General features: G+C 23.5%; 6 protein-coding genes across 10 annotated transcripts; 2 read left to right on the plus strand and 4 right to left on the minus strand.

The window, feature by feature from the left end:
- The first annotated feature begins 236 nt into the window (after nucleotides 1-236).
- Nucleotides 237-1,422, plus strand: LOC122849733 (U3 small nucleolar ribonucleoprotein protein IMP3). Its single transcript, XM_044148524.1, has 4 exons — nucleotides 237-599; nucleotides 686-1,000; nucleotides 1,078-1,150; nucleotides 1,238-1,422. The coding sequence occupies exons 1-4, from the start codon at nucleotides 463-465 to the stop codon at nucleotides 1,259-1,261; spliced, it is 549 nt and encodes a 182-aa protein (XP_044004459.1). The 5' UTR covers nucleotides 237-462; the 3' UTR covers nucleotides 1,262-1,422.
- A 137-nt stretch (nucleotides 1,423-1,559) lies between these two features.
- Nucleotides 1,560-2,673, minus strand: LOC122849737 (U1 small nuclear ribonucleoprotein A). Its single transcript, XM_044148530.1, has 3 exons — nucleotides 2,540-2,673; nucleotides 2,157-2,398; nucleotides 1,560-2,074 (listed from the first exon to the last, which is right to left on the minus strand). Exons 2-3 carry the CDS (start codon nucleotides 2,391-2,393, stop codon nucleotides 1,622-1,624), a joined length of 690 nt encoding a protein of 229 aa, XP_044004465.1. The 5' UTR covers nucleotides 2,394-2,398; nucleotides 2,540-2,673; the 3' UTR covers nucleotides 1,560-1,621.
- Nucleotides 2,674-3,159: 486 nt separating this feature from the next.
- Nucleotides 3,160-8,506, minus strand: LOC122849735. 3 transcript variants are annotated; one of them, XM_044148528.1, is made up of 5 exons: nucleotides 8,391-8,506; nucleotides 4,699-4,808; nucleotides 4,456-4,612; nucleotides 3,919-4,361; nucleotides 3,160-3,855 (listed from the first exon to the last, which is right to left on the minus strand). In XM_044148528.1, the coding sequence occupies exons 2-5, from the start codon at nucleotides 4,789-4,791 to the stop codon at nucleotides 3,223-3,225; spliced, it is 1,326 nt and encodes a 441-aa protein (XP_044004463.1). In that variant the 5' UTR covers nucleotides 4,792-4,808; nucleotides 8,391-8,506; the 3' UTR covers nucleotides 3,160-3,222. The 3 variants fall into 3 exon arrangements, with proteins under 3 accessions (XP_044004463.1, XP_044004464.1, XP_044004462.1); XM_044148529.1 differs by lacking the exon at nucleotides 8,391-8,506 and adding an exon at nucleotides 5,185-5,309 and having other exon boundaries at nucleotides 4,699-5,044; XM_044148527.1 differs by lacking the exon at nucleotides 8,391-8,506 and adding an exon at nucleotides 5,185-5,297.
- LOC122849734 lies at nucleotides 6,126-11,674 on the minus strand. Its single transcript, XM_044148526.1, has 6 exons — nucleotides 11,550-11,674; nucleotides 11,029-11,138; nucleotides 10,786-10,942; nucleotides 10,242-10,684; nucleotides 9,851-10,157; nucleotides 6,126-6,742 (listed from the first exon to the last, which is right to left on the minus strand). Exons 2-6 carry the CDS (start codon nucleotides 11,119-11,121, stop codon nucleotides 6,384-6,386), a joined length of 1,359 nt encoding a protein of 452 aa, XP_044004461.1. The 5' UTR covers nucleotides 11,122-11,138; nucleotides 11,550-11,674; the 3' UTR covers nucleotides 6,126-6,383.
- A 2,154-nt stretch (nucleotides 11,675-13,828) lies between these two features.
- On the plus strand, nucleotides 13,829-16,468 carry LOC122849741 (HMG-Y-related protein B-like). Its single transcript, XM_044148539.1, has 3 exons — nucleotides 13,829-13,959; nucleotides 15,340-15,582; nucleotides 15,675-16,468. Exons 2-3 carry the CDS (start codon nucleotides 15,358-15,360, stop codon nucleotides 15,807-15,809), a joined length of 360 nt encoding a protein of 119 aa, XP_044004474.1. The 5' UTR covers nucleotides 13,829-13,959; nucleotides 15,340-15,357; the 3' UTR covers nucleotides 15,810-16,468.
- A 314-nt stretch (nucleotides 16,469-16,782) lies between these two features.
- Nucleotides 16,783-19,326, minus strand: LOC122849740 (integumentary mucin C.1-like). Of its 3 annotated transcripts, none has more exons than XM_044148537.1 (4): nucleotides 19,106-19,326; nucleotides 18,379-18,873; nucleotides 18,165-18,308; nucleotides 16,783-18,085 (listed from the first exon to the last, which is right to left on the minus strand). In XM_044148537.1, the coding sequence occupies exons 2-4, from the start codon at nucleotides 18,868-18,870 to the stop codon at nucleotides 18,035-18,037; spliced, it is 687 nt and encodes a 228-aa protein (XP_044004472.1). In that variant the 5' UTR covers nucleotides 18,871-18,873; nucleotides 19,106-19,326; the 3' UTR covers nucleotides 16,783-18,034. The 3 variants fall into 3 exon arrangements, with proteins under 3 accessions (XP_044004472.1, XP_044004471.1, XP_044004473.1); XM_044148536.1 differs by having other exon boundaries at nucleotides 16,786-18,088; XM_044148538.1 differs by having other exon boundaries at nucleotides 16,786-18,111.
- Between the last annotated feature and the right edge of the window lie 57 nt (nucleotides 19,327-19,383).

The raw sequence follows: 19,383 nt of genomic DNA on the forward strand, positions 1-19,383 counted from the left end.
GAGTAGATTGTATGTCGTTTTTTTTTTTTTATCTATTAATATTTAGACACTAAATATTTGAAAAATTAATTTTATTGAGTAACTTTTAATATTATTTTGGGAGAAATAATTTTTTTATTTTAATTTAATGTATTTATTGAGCTGTAATTGTTGGTAGATTATTTTATTAATTTTTTTTGTATGTTAATTATTGTTAACACATTTTTCATTCAAGCCGAGAATGAAATTGTCACGTGGTGGATATTTACTTGATTATAATTGGTTGATAAATTGTTGCCGGGCCATGTGACAAGCTTTGGTTGACCAATCAGAGCTTGTACTCCATTTTTATACTGAGGAAATCACGCATGAGCAGTTTTGTCTAGCAAAATAGCAAAATATTTAGCAACCTAACCAATAAATAAATAACAATTGACAAGATTCACGTGTCAACATTAATTTGTTTAATAAAATTTAACAACAATGGTAAGAAAACTTAAATTTCACGAGCAAAAATTGCTGAAAAAAGTTGATTTTATATCATGGCCTGCTGATAATAATTTACGTGAAGTTAAAGTATTAAAAAAATATCATATACAAAAAAGAGATGACTATACAATGTAAGTATTAAAAATAAACTTTATATTGAAATATAAACTAAATGTATTTGTTTAAAGACAGTTGATTATATGATTTATTATTTTAGGTATAATAAATTATCACGTGAAGCACGTGACATTGCAAAAAAAATTAAAGAAATTGATCCAGCTCATCCATTTAGAGTTGAACACAGTGCAATGTTATTGGAAAAATTATACAGCATGGGATTAATTGGACAAAAATTTGATTTATCACATTGTCAAAAACTAACAGCAAGTTGTTTTTGTAGAAGAAGATTACCAGTTGTCATGGTAAGAAGTAAAATGAGTCAAAATATTAAAATGGCTACTAAATTTATTGAACAAGGTCATGTTAGAGTTGGTACTGAAATTATCAAAGATCCAGCTTTTCTTGTAACCAGGTAAATATATTTAAAGCATCATAACAAATAGCTAGAACTCAAAATAATCATTTATATTTTATTTTTTTTTCGAAAAGAAACATGGAAGATTTCGTTACCTGGGTTGATACTTCAGCAATTAAAAAACACATTTTAGAATACAATAACAATGTAAGTACTCAAAAAAATATTAATCCTCATTTATTTATTATAAATTTTTGATAAATTAAATTTTTAATTGTTTTTTTTATTTTTCAGAGAGATGATTTTGATATTTTATAAATAAAATAATTATTTATTTATCAACAAACAAACTGTAAATAACAGCTAAAAATTCTGGCTTTTTTTTTTTGTTTGATCCATTTTTTTTTATTACAAAAACCATATACAATTTGGATAATTAATCTAATTAATTGATTGATAATTTGAGACGACAAATAAAAAAACATTTTCACTTTAATTATTTACACTGTATATGGAATTTATATTTAAATAAAAAGAAAATAATAATAATAATAAACAAATGACTTGTATTGATAATTATTCGCAAAAAAAAAAAAAAAACATTTGTAACTTATTATTTAGAAAAAAAAGAATTAAAACTATCTTTTTAAGATAAGGAGAAAAAAAAAGATAAATATTTTATTTTTTAGCAAATGATATTTTCATGGCATTTGATGGTGTTATTTTAAAACCTTGTAAGGCTTCTTTAGCAGCACCAGATTGTATTTCATTTTCAAATTCAACAAATGCAATATCATGACGATTTGGTACAAGTCGTACTTCTTTAAAACCAGGAAATTGATTAAACAACATTGACAACATCATTTCACTTGTTTCATCTGGTAAATTTGTTAAGAATAAAATTTGATTTGGTGGTTGTTCTGGTACAGCAGCATTTATTAAACCAGTATGTTGTTGTGCACCTTCAGTATAACCAGTTGTTGTTTTAGATTGTTCTTTAGCACGTTTTTTAGCACGTTTAGCTTCTTCTTCTTGTGGTGCTGGTACACGTTTTGGTTTTTTTGGTCTTTCAGCATATGTACCTTTTAATTTAGCAATAACATCACTATCTGATTTTGAATATTGTATCCTCTAAAATATCGAAAAACAAAAAATTAAATTAGCCATAATTCAAGATGTTAAATATTTATTAATTTAAGCTGTAAATTTTTACCATTGGTTTGTCATAAAATGGAAAACCTTGCATTGATCTTAATGCATTTGTTGCACTTGATATTTCCTTGAATATAACAAATGCTTGACCACGCATTTTTAATGTCTTCATTGCAACAATATCCATTATTTGTCCAAATTGAGAAAATATTGCATAAAGTGATTTTTTTAATTCTTCTTTTTTTATTTTCTCGTTTAAATTATTAATGTATATTGTATTATTCGGACGAATATCCATGATTACTATAAACAATAAAATTAATATGAAAATTTGTTTAAATAATTTGTCCAAGCAAACACAACAAATATTTGTCAATTTTTTTTACTCATATTTGATAAATAAAAAATGACACATAAATATTAAATAATTATTATAAATATTACCTGGAATATTGGAGATCAATGTTTTACTTTAAATACAATTTATATTTGTTTACAATTAATTGTTAATTGTTATTAATTGTCAACGTTTTGTCGGCGTCAACTTGTTATTTTCTTTTGAGGTTGGTTTAACTTTTAAGTCAAGCCTTCATATCGACGACAATTTTACAAAGCCAAGTTTACAATGATTTTTTTGGTAATAATAACAATAATAATATATTATTAATATTTATTTATTATTATGCATTATTATAAATAAATAATTGTAATTTTTTAATGATTTATTAGGACGAATAAATTTGTTTTAATATATAAAAATTTAGGCATAATTTATTGGATTGGAGAAACTTTTCATTCATAATTAAATTAAAATTTGATTTATTTTTTTTATTGATGTTTTTTATGGGACAATAATTAGGGTAAATAAAAATGCTGTTGCTGGAAATGCTGGAAGCTGGAGCCCTCTGTTGAAATTCAATTTTCTAAACTAGTTTCCTAAACTAATTTATATATGTAATTTAATTAATTTATATAATTCAACTTGTAGGCATATAATAATAAAAAATTTTATTAAAATCTAAAAAAAAGTATAAATAAGTTAACAATAAACACTAAACCCTGGATAACAAAATAACTCTTTAAAAAATAAGTTGAATACTCCATTATGATGATTTGAGAATAATCAATTACCAAATTTTAATATTTGCATATACCATTAGTGGTTTTTGACAATGTTTTGTTGATTCACGTATTTTTTCGACAGCTCTTAGAGTTACCTTTGTATTTTGAATATGTAAACATTTTAAATTTGGTAAATTTTCAACAACTTTAAATACCCCTTTATCAGTGATATTGATGCAATTTGCTATATTCAAGATGATCAATTTTTGATTGAATAAACATTGAATCGATTCATCAGTGATAAATTGATTTTTTCCTAATAGCGGATCACAATCAATTAAACCAAGATCGAATTCTTCTAATTGTTCTAATTCATTAATTGCACGCATACCAATATCACTTATATTTGTGCCAGTTATATTTAAAATCCTTAATCTTTTAGCATTATTACAAAGATTAATCAAAAATTCATCTCTAACACCATAATCACTAAGAATATATAACTTCTCGAGATTTTTCAAATACCCAATTGGATACATATTGATTCTTGTATCAAGGATTGGATGATTTTTCGACCGAGAAGACATTAGCATTAGATCAGTCAAATTTTTAATTTCACCTATCGACTGGAGTAATAGTTGACTTAGTTCAACATTACTTATTACTAAGCGATTCAAAGCGGTTAGTCGAGGAAGTACCTGAAAATTAAATAATTTTTTTTATTGTAATATATATAATATTTATTAAAAATTTAAACTTACCGAAGCCAATGGATCTGGTAAAAAAATTTTATTTATTTCTAAAGTACATGCAAATTCTAAACTTTTCAAGGTTCCACCAATTTGTTCCAATGACTTGACTAGAGTCATTAGTAGAGTTGAATTTTCACATTCCCAGTGAATCGTTAGATATTTAAGCTGAGACATATTAGAAAAACAATTTTCAAAATCTTGACTCATTATTTCTTTGAATCTTGCATAAAGAGACTCAAGATTTGAACAATTAGCATTGATTATTGGCATTATTTGAGAAGTAGGATATTGTTTTACATTTAGACAAGTTAAATTACTTCCACAGAGATTAAGTAGGTACTCTAGATCATTTGCTTTTTCACGTATTTCATTAACTGAATCATTTCTTTTGCTATTAAATGTATATCTTGTAAAGCATGAAGAAAGAAACTGATTCCCCCTATCTTTACATACTGAAAAATTAATTAAATATTTTCATTAGTATATTTAGGGTAATAAAAAATTTTGTTTTTATCATAAAAAATTATAGTGTTGTTCTTTTCTTACTTTTTTCGAGTCGTGGTTGACTAACAAATAGAGGAGCCATGCGAATCATACGCAAATCACTCTCTGCTTTTAGTTTTTTTTCATATTCATTTTCATTATTATAATCATCTATAGATATTAATACTGCAGAGTGTGGAGGTTTTGTTGATAACTCAAGCTGTATAAGAAAAAAATTAGTTTATTATTTAATTTAATCAACAATAAACAAAAACAGTAGGTGCAAAAATATAATATAAAACTTACTTCTTCTTTTGAAATTGACCTGAATTTTTCAAACCATTCGGTAGGACTTAAATCTGCAGTCTTCTCATTCATCTTACTTGGATTAGTCTCCATATTTTATTTTCACTTAACTTGAAAAAAAAAAAACCAAATGAATTATTATATCGTCAAAATAATATTAAATTTATCAACTTTGTAGCATTTGTTGCACTTGATATTTCATTGAATATAACAAATGCTTGACCACGCATTTCTATATTGCAACAATATTGTATTGCATAAAGTGATTTTTTTAATTCTTCTTTTTTTATTTTCTCGTTTAAATTATTAATGTATATTGTATTATTCGGACAAATATCCATGATTACTATAAACAATAAAATTAATATGAAAATTTGTTTAATTAATTTGTCCAAGCAAACACAACAAATATTTGTCAATTTTTTTACTCATATTTGATAAATAAAAAATGACACATAAATATTAAATAATTATTATAAATATTACCTGGAATATTGGAGATCAATGTTTTACTTTAAATACAATTTATATTTGTTTACAAGTAATTGTTAATTGTTATTAATTCAACGTCAACGTTTTGTCAGGGTCAACTTGTTATTTATTTTTATTTGTTTTTATTTGAGGTTGGTTTAAGCTGGTTTAAGTCAAGCCTTCATGACGACGACGATTTTACAAAGCCAAGTTTACAATGATTTTTTTTGGTAGTAATAACAATAATAATAATATATTATTAATAATTAATATTTATTTATTATTTATGAATAAATAAATGTGATACTTTGATGATTTATTAGCATGAATAAATTTATTTAAATACATAAATATTTTGGCATAATTTATTAGATCAAATTCAGAAACTTTTCATTCATAATTTCATTCATAATAGCTAGGGTAAATAATAATTAATTTGGTCATTTAGCAGTATTAATTTATGTTATTATCTAATTATTGAAATATAAAAATATATGTCTTAAGCAAACACTTTTTCATTAATAAAATAATATCATCAAGTAGTAATCACATGATTATTTGATTACAAAATATATTTATTTTAAATGAACGTTTGTACTTTGTATTGAGCATCAAGCCCAATAATTAATTACACACTTTTTTTTTTCTTGTTGTTTTGGATTGTTGATGAAAAATAAATATATATTCCTAAGTATATAAAGAGTTTAAATTGAGAATTTGATTTTTTTCTTTATTTTTGAATCTCTTAAAATTAATTGAATGAATTTTTAATTGAGCCACTTGGTTCGTTTCTAATACTTATGATAAATCGTTTTATCTTTAATAATGAGAATCAATCATACAGATGTATATAAATAAATCTGTAAATAAATAAATAAATAGTAAATTAAATAAAAATTTGTTTTTAATATTTTTACTATTTACTGATAAAACGAGATATGTATTTTTGTTTTACTGTATTAGTTTTTTGTCTCAATTGATTTATTTGTCTGACAAAAAACTATTCAGCTATTCATTTTATTTCAAACGATAAAAAAAACGAAAATTAAATTTACAAATAATTATAATAAATCTAATAAAAAATAACAAATATAATAAAAAAATGAAAATTGCAACTTGGCAGTGTTGAATTATTATTCTAGTTTTTTTGATTGCTTATGATTATGAGAGTAACACAGCCTCTACCTCCATGTCCACTAGCTAATTTTTTTAATTTAATAAAAAAAACTTGATGGACTTGTAATGGGTACAGCAGATTGAGTATTTTCATATACGATGAGTGGTTCTGGACAATCTTCTGTTAATTTAAGTATTTTTTCGACAGCTCTTCGAGTTACCTTTGTATTTTCAATATTTAAAAATTGTAAATTTGGTAAATTTTCAACAACTTTAAATACCCCTTTATCAGTGATATTAATGCAATTTGATATATTCAAGATGATCAATTTTTGATTGAATAAACATTGAATTGATTCATCAGTGATAAATTCATTTTTTCTTGATGGTCGAAACGAACAAGTTAAACCAAGATTGAATTTTTCTAATTGTTTCAATTCATCAATTGCACTCATACCAAACATAGTTATATGGCTTTTATATTACTTTAATTAATTCATCAACATAATATCAAATATAAATTCTCGAGATTTTTCAAATACCCAATTGGAAACATATTGATTCTTGTATCAAGGATTGGATGATTATTCGGCCAAGAAGTCATTAAAGATAGATAAGTCAAGTTTTCAATTTCACCTATCGATTGTAGTAATAGTTGACTTAGTCCAAAATCACTTATTTCTAAACGATTCAAAGCGGTTAGTCGAGGAAGTACCTGAAAATTAAATAATATTTTTTATTGTAATATATATAATATTTATTAAAAATTTAAACTCACCGAAGCCAATGGATCTGGTGAGAAAATTTTATTTTCTTCTAAAGTACATAACAATTCTAATCTTTTCAAGGTTCCACCAATTTGTTCCAATGACTTGGCTAAAGTCATTGGTAGAGTTGAACTTTCACATTGCCATTCAATCGTTAGATCTTTAAGCTGAGACATATTAGAAAAACAATTTTCAAAATCTTGATTCATTATTTCTTTGAATCTTGAATAAAGAGACTCAAGATTTGGACAATTAGCATTGATTATTGGCATTATTTCAGAAATCGGATATTGTTTTACATTTAGACAAGTTAAATTACTTCCACAGAGATTAATTAGGTACTCTAGATCATTTGCTTTTTCATGAATTTCGTTAACTGAATCATTTTCATTGCTATTAAATGTATATTTTGTAAAGCATGAAGAAAGAAATCGATTCGTCCTATCTTTACATACTGAAAAATTAATTAAATATTTTCATTAGTATATTTAGAGTAATACAAAATTTTTTTTTTCTTTTATCATTAAAAATTATATAGTGTTGTTATTTTCTTACTTTTTTCGAGTCGTGGTTGACTAACAAATAGGGGAGCCATGCGAATCATACGCAAATCACTCTCTGCCTTTAGTTTTCTTCTATATTCATTTTCATGATCATAATCATTATTATCATCATCATCATCACCTATAACTATTATTACTCCAGAATGTGGGCGTTTTGTTGATAACTCAAGCTGTATAAGAAAAGAATTAGTTTATTATTTTATTTTATTAACAGTAAACAATAACAGTAGCTGCAAAAATATAATATAAAACTTACTTCTTCTTTTGAAATTGACCTAAATTCTTCAAACCATTCGGTAGGATTTAAATCTGCAGTCTTCTTATTCATCTTACTTGGATTAGTCTCCATATTTTATTTTCGCTTAACTTGAAAAAAAAAAACAAAAATCAATGAATTATTATATCGTCAAAATAATATTAAATTCATCAACTTTGTTGCATTTGTTGCAATTGATATTTCCTCGAATATAACAAATGCTTGACCACGCATTTTCAATATCTTTATTGCAACAATATCTATTATTTGTCCAAATTGAGAAAATATTGCATAAAGTGATTTTTTTAAATCTTCTTTTTTTATTTTCCCGTTTAAATTATTAATGTATATTGTATTATTCAGACAAATATCCATGATTACTATAAACAATAAAATTAATATGAAAATTTGTTTAAATAATTTGTCCAAGCACACAACAAATATTTGTCAATTTTTTTTACTCATATTTGATAAATAAAAAATGACACATAAATATTAAATAATTATTATAAATTTTACCTGGAATATTGGAGATCAATGTTTAACTTTAAATACAATTTAGGTATATTTGTTTACAATAAATTGTTAATTGTTATTAAATTTTAATTCAACGTCAATGTTTTGTCAGGGTCAACTTGTTATTTATTTTTATTTGTTTTTATTTGAGGTTGGTTTGGGACTTGGGTTGGTTTAAGCTGGTTTAAGTCAAGCCTTCATGACGACGACGATTTTACAAAGCCAAGTTTACAATGATTTTTTTGGTAATAATAACAATATATTATTAATAATTAATATTTATTTATTATTTATGAATAAATAAATGTGATACTTTGATGATTTATTAGCATGAATAAATTTATTTAAATACATTAATATTTTGGCATACTTTATTGGATTAAATTGAGAAACTTTTCATTCATAATTAAATTAAAATTTGATTTATTTTTTTTTATTGATATTTTTATGAGATAATAGCTAGGGTAAATAATAATTAATTTATAAATAAAAAAGAAATTATTAATTTGGTTATTCGGCAGTATTAATTTGTGCTATTATCTAATTGAAATATAAAAATATCTGTTTTAAGCACACACTTTTTCATTAATAAAATAATATCATCAAGTAGTAATCACATGATTATTTGATTACAAAATATATTTATTTAAATGAACGTACTTTGTATTGAGCAACAAGCCCAATAATTAATTACACACTTTTTTTTCTCTTGTTGTTTTGGATTGTTGATGAAAAATAAATATATATTCCTAAGTATATAATGAGTTTAAATTGAGAATTTGATTTTTTTCTTTATTTTTGAATCTCTTAAAATTAATTAAATGAATTTTCAATTGAGCCACTTGGTTCGTTTCTAATATGATAAATCGTTTTATCTTTAATAATGAGAATCAATCGTACAGATGGATATAAATATATCTGTAAATAAATGAATAAATAATAAATTAAATAAAAATTTGTTTTTAATATTTTTACTATTTATTGATGAAACGAAATAAGTATTTTTGTTTTATATATTATTATAATTTCGATAATTTACAGTAATGATTATGAGAGTAACACAGCCTCTACCTCCATGTCCACTGGCTAATTTTTTTAGATTTATTAATAAAAAAAACTTGATGGACTTGTAATGGGTACAGCAGATTGAGTATTTTCATATACGATAAGTGGTTCTGGACAATCTTCTGTTAATTTAAGTATTTTTTCGACAGCTCTTCGAGTTACCTTTGTATTTTTAATATTTAAAAATTGTAAATTTGGTAAATTTTCAACAACTTTAAATACCCCTTTATCAGTGATATTGATGCAATTTGATATATTCAAGATGATCAATTTTTGATTGAATAAACATTGAATTGATTCATCAGTGATAAATTCATTTTTTCTTGATGGTCGAAACGAACAAGTTAAACCAAGATTGAATTTTTCCAATTGTTCTAATTTATTAATTGCACTCATACCAAAATCACTTATATTTGTGCCAGTTATATGTAAAAACTTTAATCTTTTAGCATTATTACAAAGATTAATCAAAAATTCATCTCTAACACCATAATCACAATCAATACATAAATTCTCGAGATTTTTCAAATACCCAATTGGATGCATATTGATCCTTGTATCAAGGATTGGATGATTATTCGGCCAAGAAGTCATTAAAGATAGATAAGTCAAATTTTCAATTTCACCTATCGACTGTAGTAATAGTTGACTTAGTCCAAAACTACGTATTTCTAAACGATTCAAAGCGGTTAGTCGAGGAAGTACCTGAAAAATAAAAAATAATTTATTAAAAATTAAATAATATTTTTTATTGTAATAAATATAATATTTATTAAAATTTAAACTCACCGAAGCCAATGGATCTGGTAAGAAAATTTTATTTTCTTCTAAAATACATAAAAAGTCTAATCTTTTCAAGGTTCCAGCAATTTGTTCCAATGACTTGGCTAGAGTCATTGGTAGAGTTGAATTTTCACATTGCCATTCAATCGTTAGATCTTTAAGCTGAGACATATTAGAAAAACAATTTTCAAAATCTTGACTCATTATCTCTTTGAATCTTGAATAAAGATTCTCAAGATTTGAACAATTAGCATTGATTATTGGCATTATTTGAGAAGTAGGATATTCTTTTACATTTAGATAAGTTAAATTACTTCCACAGAGATTAATTAGGTACTCTAGATCATTTGCTTTTTCATGAAATTCATTAACTGAATCATCTTCATCGCTCTTAAATGAATATTCTGTAAAGCATGAAGAAAGAAACTGATTCGTCCTATCTTTACATACTGAAAAATTAATTAAATATTTTCATTAGTATATTTAGAGTAATACAAAATTTTTTTTTGTTTTTATCATAAAAAATTATATAGTGTTGTTATTTTCTTACTTTTTTCGAGTCGTGGTTGACTAACAAATAGAGGAGCCATGCGAATCATACGCAAATCACTCTCTGCTTTTCGTTTTTTTCCATATTCATTTTCATTTATATAATCATCTCTAGATATTAATACTGCAGAATGTGGAGGTTTTGTTGATAACTCAAGCTGTATAAGAAAAAAATTAGTTTATTATTTAATTTAATCAACAACAAACAAAAACAGTAGCTGCAAAAATATAATATAAAACTTACTTCTTCTTTTGAAATTGACCTGAATTTTTCAAACCATTCGGTAGGACTTAAATCTGCAGTCTTCTCATTCATCTTACTTGGATTAGTCTCCATATTTTATTTTCGCTTAACTTGAAAAAAAAAAAACAAAAATCAATGAATTATTATATCGTCAAAATAATATTAAATTCATCAACTTTGTTGCATTTGTTGCACTTGATATTTCATTGAATATAACAAATGCTTGACCACGCATTTTCAATATCTTTATTGCAACAATATCCATTATTTGCCCAAATTGAGAAAACATTGCATAAAGTGATTTTTTTAATTCTTCTTTTTTTATTTTCTCGTTTAAATTATTAATGTATATTGTATTATTCGGACAAATATCCATGATTACTATAAACAATAAAATTAATATGAAAATTTGTTTAATTAATTTGTCCAAGCAAACACAACAAATATTTGTCAATTTTTTTACTCATATTTGATAAATAAAATATGACACATAAACATTAAATAATTATTATAAATTTTACCTGGAATATTGGAGATCAATGTTTAACTTTAAATACAATTTAGGTATATTTGTTTACAATAAATTGTTAATTGTTATGAAATTTTAATTCAACGTCAATGTTTTGTTATTTTTTTTTGGAGCATTTTCGAGGTTCGTTTGAAGTCAAATTTCCATGGCGACGACAATTTTACAAAGCCAAGTTTACAATATTTTTTGGTCATAATAATAATAATAATAACAATAATATATTATTAATTTTTATTTATTATTATGATCAAATAATTGTGATATTATAATGATTTATTATCATGAATAAATTTGTTTTAATATATAAAAATTTTGGCATAATTTATTAGATTAAATTGAGAAACTTTTCATTCATAATTAAATTAAAATTTGATTCATTTTTTTTTATTGATATTTTTATGGGGTAATAATTAGGGTAAATAATAATCAATAAATAATTTGTCAATGATAATTAATAGAACAAGACAAAAATTAAAATGTATAAAATTATTTTAAACAAATAAAATTTATGTATGCAAATAAATTATGAAATTGCGTCTGCGCTCAAATATGAATTTACATAATTTTCATGACATATTTTACGTGAAATAAATTGTATAAAATTTATTTTCAAATTTATTTATTATAAAGAGATGATTAAAATACAACAAATTTGTTTAAATAATTCAAGGGCGGAGTTGTAACATTTATTCTTTGTCTTTAAAAATCGATTGTCAAAGGAAAAAAAAAGAAAAAAAAAAAAGCAATCGAATATAACAGAAAAAAAAAAAAAAAAACAATAATAAATTGACTGTCCAACGGCTTGAAACAATAAAAAGGGGTAGAGGGTTGAAAAAAATTTAAAAATAAAAGTATATTCAAGCCAATGAAATTAAATCTACAAAAAAAAATTGGAGTAATTTTTTTTGCTGCTTGTATATTCAAGTTTAATTAGTTAATTAAAATTAATAAATAAATAATAATTAAGCAAATCGATTGATGAAAAAAAGAAAAGCAAAAAAAAAAAAAGGCTGGAATTTACAGGGAGGATAATGCTGTTGCTGGAAATGCTGGAAGCTGGAGCCCTCTGTTGAAATTTAATTTTCTAAACTAGTTTCTTAATTTATAATTCAATCTGTGTGCATATAATAATAATAAACTTTAATCTAAAAAAGAGTAAAAATAAATTAACAATAAAATTAATAAACCCTGGATAATAAAAAGTTTTAAAAGTTCCATGAAATTTCGTTTTTAATATTGAGCAAAAATATTTATTTAATTAATTTATAATTAATTATTAATCTTTGATAAATAAATTTCAAATATTTGAGTTAATTTTAATTAAAATTTCAATCCTTCAATTATCTATAATTAATTAATTCAAACAAATTATCAACAAAGACTCCACAAGCAACAATGAAACACCAAAATTTTATATAAAAAATCTTTCATCTCTTTTTATCTTCAATGCTCAAGATACCCGCCACAACACTGACCAACATGGCTACCTCTTGATTTCCTACCCCTACTCATTATCCCAATAAATTCTCAAAATAATACGATAAAAATTTATAAAATTTTTTTCAAAATATTATTATTAAAAAAAAATTCATCTAAAATTTACAAAAAAAAAATATCATAATAAATTCATTAAATAAACTAATTGTTTATTTTTTTATTTTTAATTTATAACAATAAATAAATAAAGTATAAAAAAAATAAAAAAAAAAAAATATATAAAATGAGGGAGTCGGCCAAGCAGCAGCAGCTTCCTGAAGACAGGATCGATCGGGGAGAGACACACACACAACACACAAAATAAGGGGTAATTTTTTGGCGGGAATTCCCACGGCACGCTGTATAAATCCCCTCCTTTACCCCCAACTTTCCCCTCATTCATAAAAGCCATCACATAAATATACAACTTAAAATAATTAAATTAAAAAAAAAATAAATAAATTATAACATAAAATAATAATGAAAAAAATCACCAAATTATTTAAAAAAAAAAACAATTATTAATATTTATAATTATTAAAATAAAAAAATAATAATTTAAAAAAAAACCTAATTAAAAAAAATGAATAGAATTTGCAAGAGAGTGAGTGAGAAAATAGGAAAAAAAAAAAAGCTAAAAATTTTTATTTTTTTTTTTCAATGATAGTGGGAGAAAGCGAATAAATAAATTGTCAGAGTATGGGGTTGTTGAGAGGTAGGCGAGGGAAGGGATGTATATATGTATATTAATAATATACATGTATATGTGTATTAAAATATAGTTGTATTTGTGATAGAGGGTATTTGCGATAGTGCAACTCGAAGTCTCGAATCGCGTCTCAGTGTGCTTTGAAGCCGACAATTGTACGTGTGAACCGGCAACTTGCCATTTTATCACAAATAAATACAACTTACAATAACCCAAGGTAAGCATTATCATAAAAAACTCAAATAATAATCAAATTAAATTTTAAATTAAATATAATTTATTATAAATTTTTTAAAAATAATTATTTTTAATTTTATATTATTGTTAAACTCATAAATATTTATCATAAATTTTTTCATTTTTTTTTTTGACATTTTATTTTTTCCATTTATTTATTTACTCAATTAAACTAACAATATATAATTTTTTATAAATTTTTTTTTTTTTTTTTGGAGTATTTTTATTGATATTATTATTATATTTTAACTGTTGATAAGTATTATTATTTTTAATTAAAAAAAAAAATAGTTGAATGTTTGTGTGTTGCGTCGCACACTCGACGCCGCGTCTTTCATTCAATGGCGTCTTACCGGCCAATAATCATTAATTTTACAAATGTTAATACATAATATTTGTTGATAATTATTTGGTGATTAATTTAGTATATTTATTTGTTAATTTTATAAATTTATTTCATCATAGTTTTTAGTCAGCTTGGGTGAGTTGTTAAATGACGCGCGAATATTTGGTGGCGTCGGTTTTTTTTTCATTTATTGTTATTATCACGGTTATATTATTTGTGCATGTATATTATTTGCCAACAATACTCCGTGAATGTAGCAAAGCGCCGTCGCGACCCACGCGTCGTTTTGTTCCAACTTCAGCTTGTTTAATTTTTGCTTTGGCAATTTCGAAAATGGCGGGCGACATTTATTTTTATTTTATTATTGTGAAAAAAATTTTTTTTTTTACAATAATTATTTCGCCATTAATTTAATACTAATTTATTTGATATTTTTAGTATTTTTTTTGATAATTTTTTAGTATTTTTATGTGATGATGAGAATTTTTTATAAATTTTATTTTTATTTTTTTTTTTTGTTGTGGAAATATAATGGCGGGAAGCTCTGACATTTTGATGATGGTCAATGCGACGGTGAGATAAACGAATTTTTATTGGACCATAGGATGATGCGTAATTATTTTGCAAAATTAAAGACAATCTTTGCGTCGTAATTTTTTTATTTTTTTTATTTTTTTTTTTTATGCATTTTTTTTTTTTTTTAAATTGAGATGAGATTTTATTTTTTATTTTTTTTTAAGCGGTATTTTAGATTATTAAAAAAAATCGACCGACGCCTTTAAGAAAATCGATAGTTGCCCAGGTATTCTGTTAACAGAGCCCTCCTTTATTTATTTTTTATATTTCATTATTATTATATTTTTTTTTTATTATAATCTGGCTGTTCTTGGAATCTCCATATTTTTTCGTGTATTATTAATTTTTTTTCTTGTAATATATTTATGATTAATTTCTAGCTTGTTTATTTAATTTTATAAATTAATGATTAATTAATTTTTGTTGTTTGTTATCTAGGGTATAAATTATTAAAAAATGTCAGACGATAATTCACCAGCTGTAGAAGAGCAGAAAAAGAAGCGTGGTCGTCCAGCGAAATCAGATAAAACTGGTGTTGTAAAAGAACCAAAAAAGCGTGGTAGATCTGTTGCTGAAAAAAATAATTCACCACGTACACCAAAATCTGATAATGAAGATGATGCACCAGCTGGACCAGTCAAGAGAGGTAGAGGTAGACCAAAAGGTTCACACAAGAAGAAGGTAAACAAATAATTTTATCCATTGTTTTTATTTATTAAACCTCTTGTTTCTTTATTATAAATAATTAATTTATTATTGTTTTGGTTTAAAAGGGATCACCCAAATCATCATCAGCAGGCTCAGGTGGTCGTGGACGTGGAAGACCCAAGAAAGTAGAAGATAAACCTGAAAGCACCGGTGAAGAAGAAGATGAACAAGAAGAAGATGAAGAAGAAGAAGAAAATTGAACTTTGATAAAATAATAAAAAAAAAAAAATCTACCATAAATAATAATAATATTAATAATAATAATAAAAAATTAAAAAACAAGTGAAAAAAAAAAGGAAAAAAAGAAAAATTATATAAAGATACAAAAAAAAAAAACAAAAAAAAAATTAAATTTACTCTTGAATATTATTTTATTTTTTCGTAAATGTTTTTCGATATATATATATATTTTTTTTTTTTCTTTTTTTCTTTTGAGTCATCGTCAAAATAATTGTAATATTCTTCGATTTTTCATAATTATTGATTAGAAATATTTAAGACGATAAAGAAGAAGGAAAAAAAAAAAAAAAAGGAAAATTAATTTTAAGCAGCTCTCAATTTTATTTTCTAGTATTATTATTGTCAAAACATTCTAAACGAGATCAAATAATAATATTTTATGCCGAACATGTGATTATCTCGAATTAATTAATACTCTTCTTTGTTTTTTATTTTTTTTTTTTTTCAATCTTTTTTCTGACCTAAATGAGCATGCTCGACGTTTTTTTAATTTTCATCTACTCGTGCATACTCTTGATGCTACCGTCGAGAAAATTGAATATTATTAAATGAAAAAAAAAATAACAACAAATTGTTTAATAAAATTCTATCAATATTAAAATAATAACTAAAAAAAAAAGTTATGAACAACTGGTAATTCCAAGATCATCAAGTTGAATTAAAAAATTTGATGAAAATGAGACTTCTTTTTCATCTGAATTTTTTATTTTATTGTAAACGAATGATCAACAAAATAAACAAAAAAAAAAAAATAGGTTAATGAGTGCGTGAGATGATTCAACAAATTAAATAATTAATTATCAGTAAAAAAAATTATCAAGAATAAATGAAAATTACTGGAGATCCATTTGAAATAGAAAAAAATAAAATAAAAATAAATCAACTGCGTGAATGTAAAATTTGTATTAAAGTAAATAAATTCACAAAATACTCTTATTTAATTAATGAATTTTTTAAAACCATATTTTATTAATTGAAAATTAATATACATTATATTTTTTTATTTAAATTTCTATTAGGCATAGCTACAATTAATGTGGATACTTTTTAATTTGAATTAATTGCTTTGGAAGCTACTGAAAAAAATTAAGTCAAATTGATTATCTAACAGTATTTATAATTAATTTAAGAAAAAAAAAAATATATAATTTTTATAAATTATAAAACAAGTGAAAGAGATCCTATCACAGGCGGTCATTATAATTATTTTTTAATACTAATTTATTCTATGATATCGCAGAGTAATTTCGACATTTCGACAAACTCAAATTGCCAAGTAGAAAAAGGCCTTTTGTTTTTTTAATTTTCTAATATTTATTTTTCAAATAAATTGACACGACAGATTGTCATTATCTGCAATTTTATTAAGTCAATGATTTTTATTAAATATATTTAAATATAGATTTATTATTTTTATTTGAATAATCATTTTAACAAACCTGCAACTTTTGGCAAGTTTTAAAACAATTTTAGGTACTCGCAAAATATTTTTTTTTAAATTCATGTGCAATGTGCAATTATCGTGAGCAATTATATCTAAATTTATCTTCAAAATTCTACCTGATATTATCATCAATTAAACCACAAAAAAATTTAATAATTCCAAGCACTTTTATTTATTGTAATTAGTGCCAAATTTAAATATAATATTTATTTCGATTTTTAGAATCTACTAAATTTTTAAATTTCTATCCTTTTAAATATTAATTTTACTAATTAAATTACACTGTAGTTTTTTTTTCAAAAATTAAATTTTTAATTATCAATTTATCCTCAAAATATTATCATTTATTATTTTTTTTTCTCTGTTTAATTTTAAATTTTTCATAATCATTTTTATATATGTTTTTTTTTTTTAATTTCGTTAATTTCGATTTTTATGTTTTTGGCCCATTAAAACCTCCCCCCGTCCCAATCATTGCAGCTTTAAAAAAATAATTATATATTTCTTTGGTAAATACCACAAAAATAAAAATAATATTTATATTTTTGTGGTACGTGAACACTGTCAGCATTGTTCTTCATCATTACTAATTGTTTGTAATTCAACAATTTCATTGCTATCATTATCTTTACGTGTATAATTTTTTTTACAATTATCATTTGAACCTGGTAAAAATCTCGTTGGTATTTTCATTGGATTATCATCATAATAACTCGGTTCACTTATCCGAGTTATTTTTTGTCAATGTGAATATAATTCATGATTATCTTCATGTTCCATTGTTTGATAACCCTGCTGTTAAAAAAAAATTAATTTTTCTGTTATTAATGAGAGTAGTTTTATTGATTTATTATAAATAATATAATCATACTCGTCTTTGTCGTCCACTTAAAGTTTCATCAAGTAATTCTGTTTCCCAATCATCTTCAGCTTCATCACCAGGCTCTAAATTATACAATGGCATTAAACGATTTTTCAATACTTCAAGTTTACGTTTTCTTGACATAATTAATACCTAGATGATAGAAAAAATAATTAAACAATTATTTATTAATTAAAAAATCTAAATATATTAATATTCTTACCACACCAGATAGTATAATGACAAATATCATAACACCAAGTGGTACAAATATATACTCAAGTCCTTCTGGTGGTCCAAATTCATCAAATGGTTTTTCTGTTGTTGTTGATGTTGTTATTAATTTTGTACATATTGATTTATTTGTTGTTGAATTATTATTAACATCATAATCTGGCTCATTTGTTGTTATTAATTTAAATAATTCAAATGGTATTGATGTCGTTGTTGTTGTTGATGTTGTTGGTCTTGTTGTTGTTGCTACTACTGTTGATGTTGATGATAATAATGTTGTTGTTGTTTGTTTTCTTGTTGTTGGTTTTGTTGTTGTTGTTGTTGATGTTGTTGATGCTGTTGTTGTATCATTTAATCCATCTGTAAATCCTGTATACTCTTCATTCATTGTAACATTGTACAATAGCTTTGTAACATCAGTTGTAACTTTTTCAAGTATTTTTGTTAATAAAGATGATGCATTAGTAGTTGCATTTTCCATGACCTTTTTTATTTTTTTATATCAAACAAATATTAATTACTATTTTTAGAATTATGAATTATTAAATTTAACAATTTCTACGTTCAATACTTTAAAGCTATAAATCGAATTGTGATATAACATTTGATTATTTGATTTATTTTTAGATTGTTTATTGAATTAATAATAAGAATTATCAATTGATTAAGAAATATCTTATTTATATTATTTAATGTCAAATGATAATAATAAATACCTTTGATGATAATTTAAAATATTGTTAATTTAATAAAATTAATTATTTAATATGATCACGTTTCTCCATCAACACTTGGCAATTTATTTTTATTAACAATGTAATTATTATTTATAAATAAATCCACTTTTATATACATTCAATAAATAAATTTACAAATTATATCAACACTTTAAAAAATAAAATGTTCCAATGTTGAGGAAACAGATCAATCGACTGATAAAAGATTACAGAATAAAAAAAATAATAAATATATATATAGCGAGATTTAAAACGTA

Source organism: Aphidius gifuensis, linkage group LG2, assembly GCF_014905175.1.
Source record: "Aphidius gifuensis isolate YNYX2018 linkage group LG2, ASM1490517v1, whole genome shotgun sequence".
Lineage (NCBI taxonomy): Eukaryota > Metazoa > Arthropoda > Insecta > Hymenoptera > Braconidae > Aphidius > Aphidius gifuensis.

What these genes read in the sequence shown, in the direction of transcription:
- LOC122849733 (XM_044148524.1), top strand. Translation starts at nt 463, where the DNA reads ATGGTAAGAAAACTTAAATTTCACGAGCAAAAATTGCTGAAAAAAGTT. An exon ending in AAAAGAGATGACTATACAAT is followed by an intron (nt 600 to 685) that starts GTAAGTATTAAA and finishes TTATTATTTTAG; the next exon opens with GTATAATAAATTATCACGTG. An exon ending in TTTTAGAATACAATAACAAT is followed by an intron (nt 1,151 to 1,237) that starts GTAAGTACTCAA and finishes TTTATTTTTCAG; the next exon opens with AGAGATGATTTTGATATTTT.
- LOC122849737 (XM_044148530.1), bottom strand. Translation starts at nt 2,393, where the DNA reads ATGGATATTCGTCCGAATAATACAATATACATTAATAATTTAAACGAG. An exon ending in CATTTTATGACAAACCAATG is followed by an intron (nt 2,075 to 2,156) that starts GTAAAAATTTAC and finishes TCGATATTTTAG; the next exon opens with AGGATACAATATTCAAAATC.
- LOC122849735 (XM_044148528.1), bottom strand. Translation starts at nt 4,791, where the DNA reads ATGGAGACTAATCCAAGTAAGATGAATGAGAAGACTGCAGATTTAAGT. An exon ending in TCAACCACGACTCGAAAAAA is followed by an intron (nt 4,362 to 4,455) that starts GTAAGAAAAGAA and finishes TTAATTTTTCAG; the next exon opens with TATGTAAAGATAGGGGGAAT. An exon ending in TACCAGATCCATTGGCTTCG is followed by an intron (nt 3,856 to 3,918) that starts GTAAGTTTAAAT and finishes TTTAATTTTCAG; the next exon opens with GTACTTCCTCGACTAACCGC.
- LOC122849734 (XM_044148526.1), bottom strand. Translation starts at nt 11,121, where the DNA reads ATGGAGACTAATCCAAGTAAGATGAATGAGAAGACTGCAGATTTAAGT. An exon ending in GGTCAATTTCAAAAGAAGAA is followed by an intron (nt 10,943 to 11,028) that starts GTAAGTTTTATA and finishes TTTCTTATACAG; the next exon opens with CTTGAGTTATCAACAAAACC. An exon ending in TCAACCACGACTCGAAAAAA is followed by an intron (nt 10,685 to 10,785) that starts GTAAGAAAATAA and finishes TTAATTTTTCAG; the next exon opens with TATGTAAAGATAGGACGAAT.
- LOC122849741 (XM_044148539.1), top strand. Translation starts at nt 15,358, where the DNA reads ATGTCAGACGATAATTCACCAGCTGTAGAAGAGCAGAAAAAGAAGCGT. An exon ending in AAGGTTCACACAAGAAGAAG is followed by an intron (nt 15,583 to 15,674) that starts GTAAACAAATAA and finishes TTGGTTTAAAAG; the next exon opens with GGATCACCCAAATCATCATC.
- LOC122849740 (XM_044148536.1), bottom strand. Translation starts at nt 18,870, where the DNA reads ATGGAAAATGCAACTACTAATGCATCATCTTTATTAACAAAAATACTT. An exon ending in TCATTATACTATCTGGTGTG is followed by an intron (nt 18,309 to 18,378) that starts GTAAGAATATTA and finishes TCTATCATCTAG; the next exon opens with GTATTAATTATGTCAAGAAA. An exon ending in TAAGTGGACGACAAAGACGA is followed by an intron (nt 18,089 to 18,164) that starts GTATGATTATAT and finishes TTTTTTTAACAG; the next exon opens with CAGGGTTATCAAACAATGGA.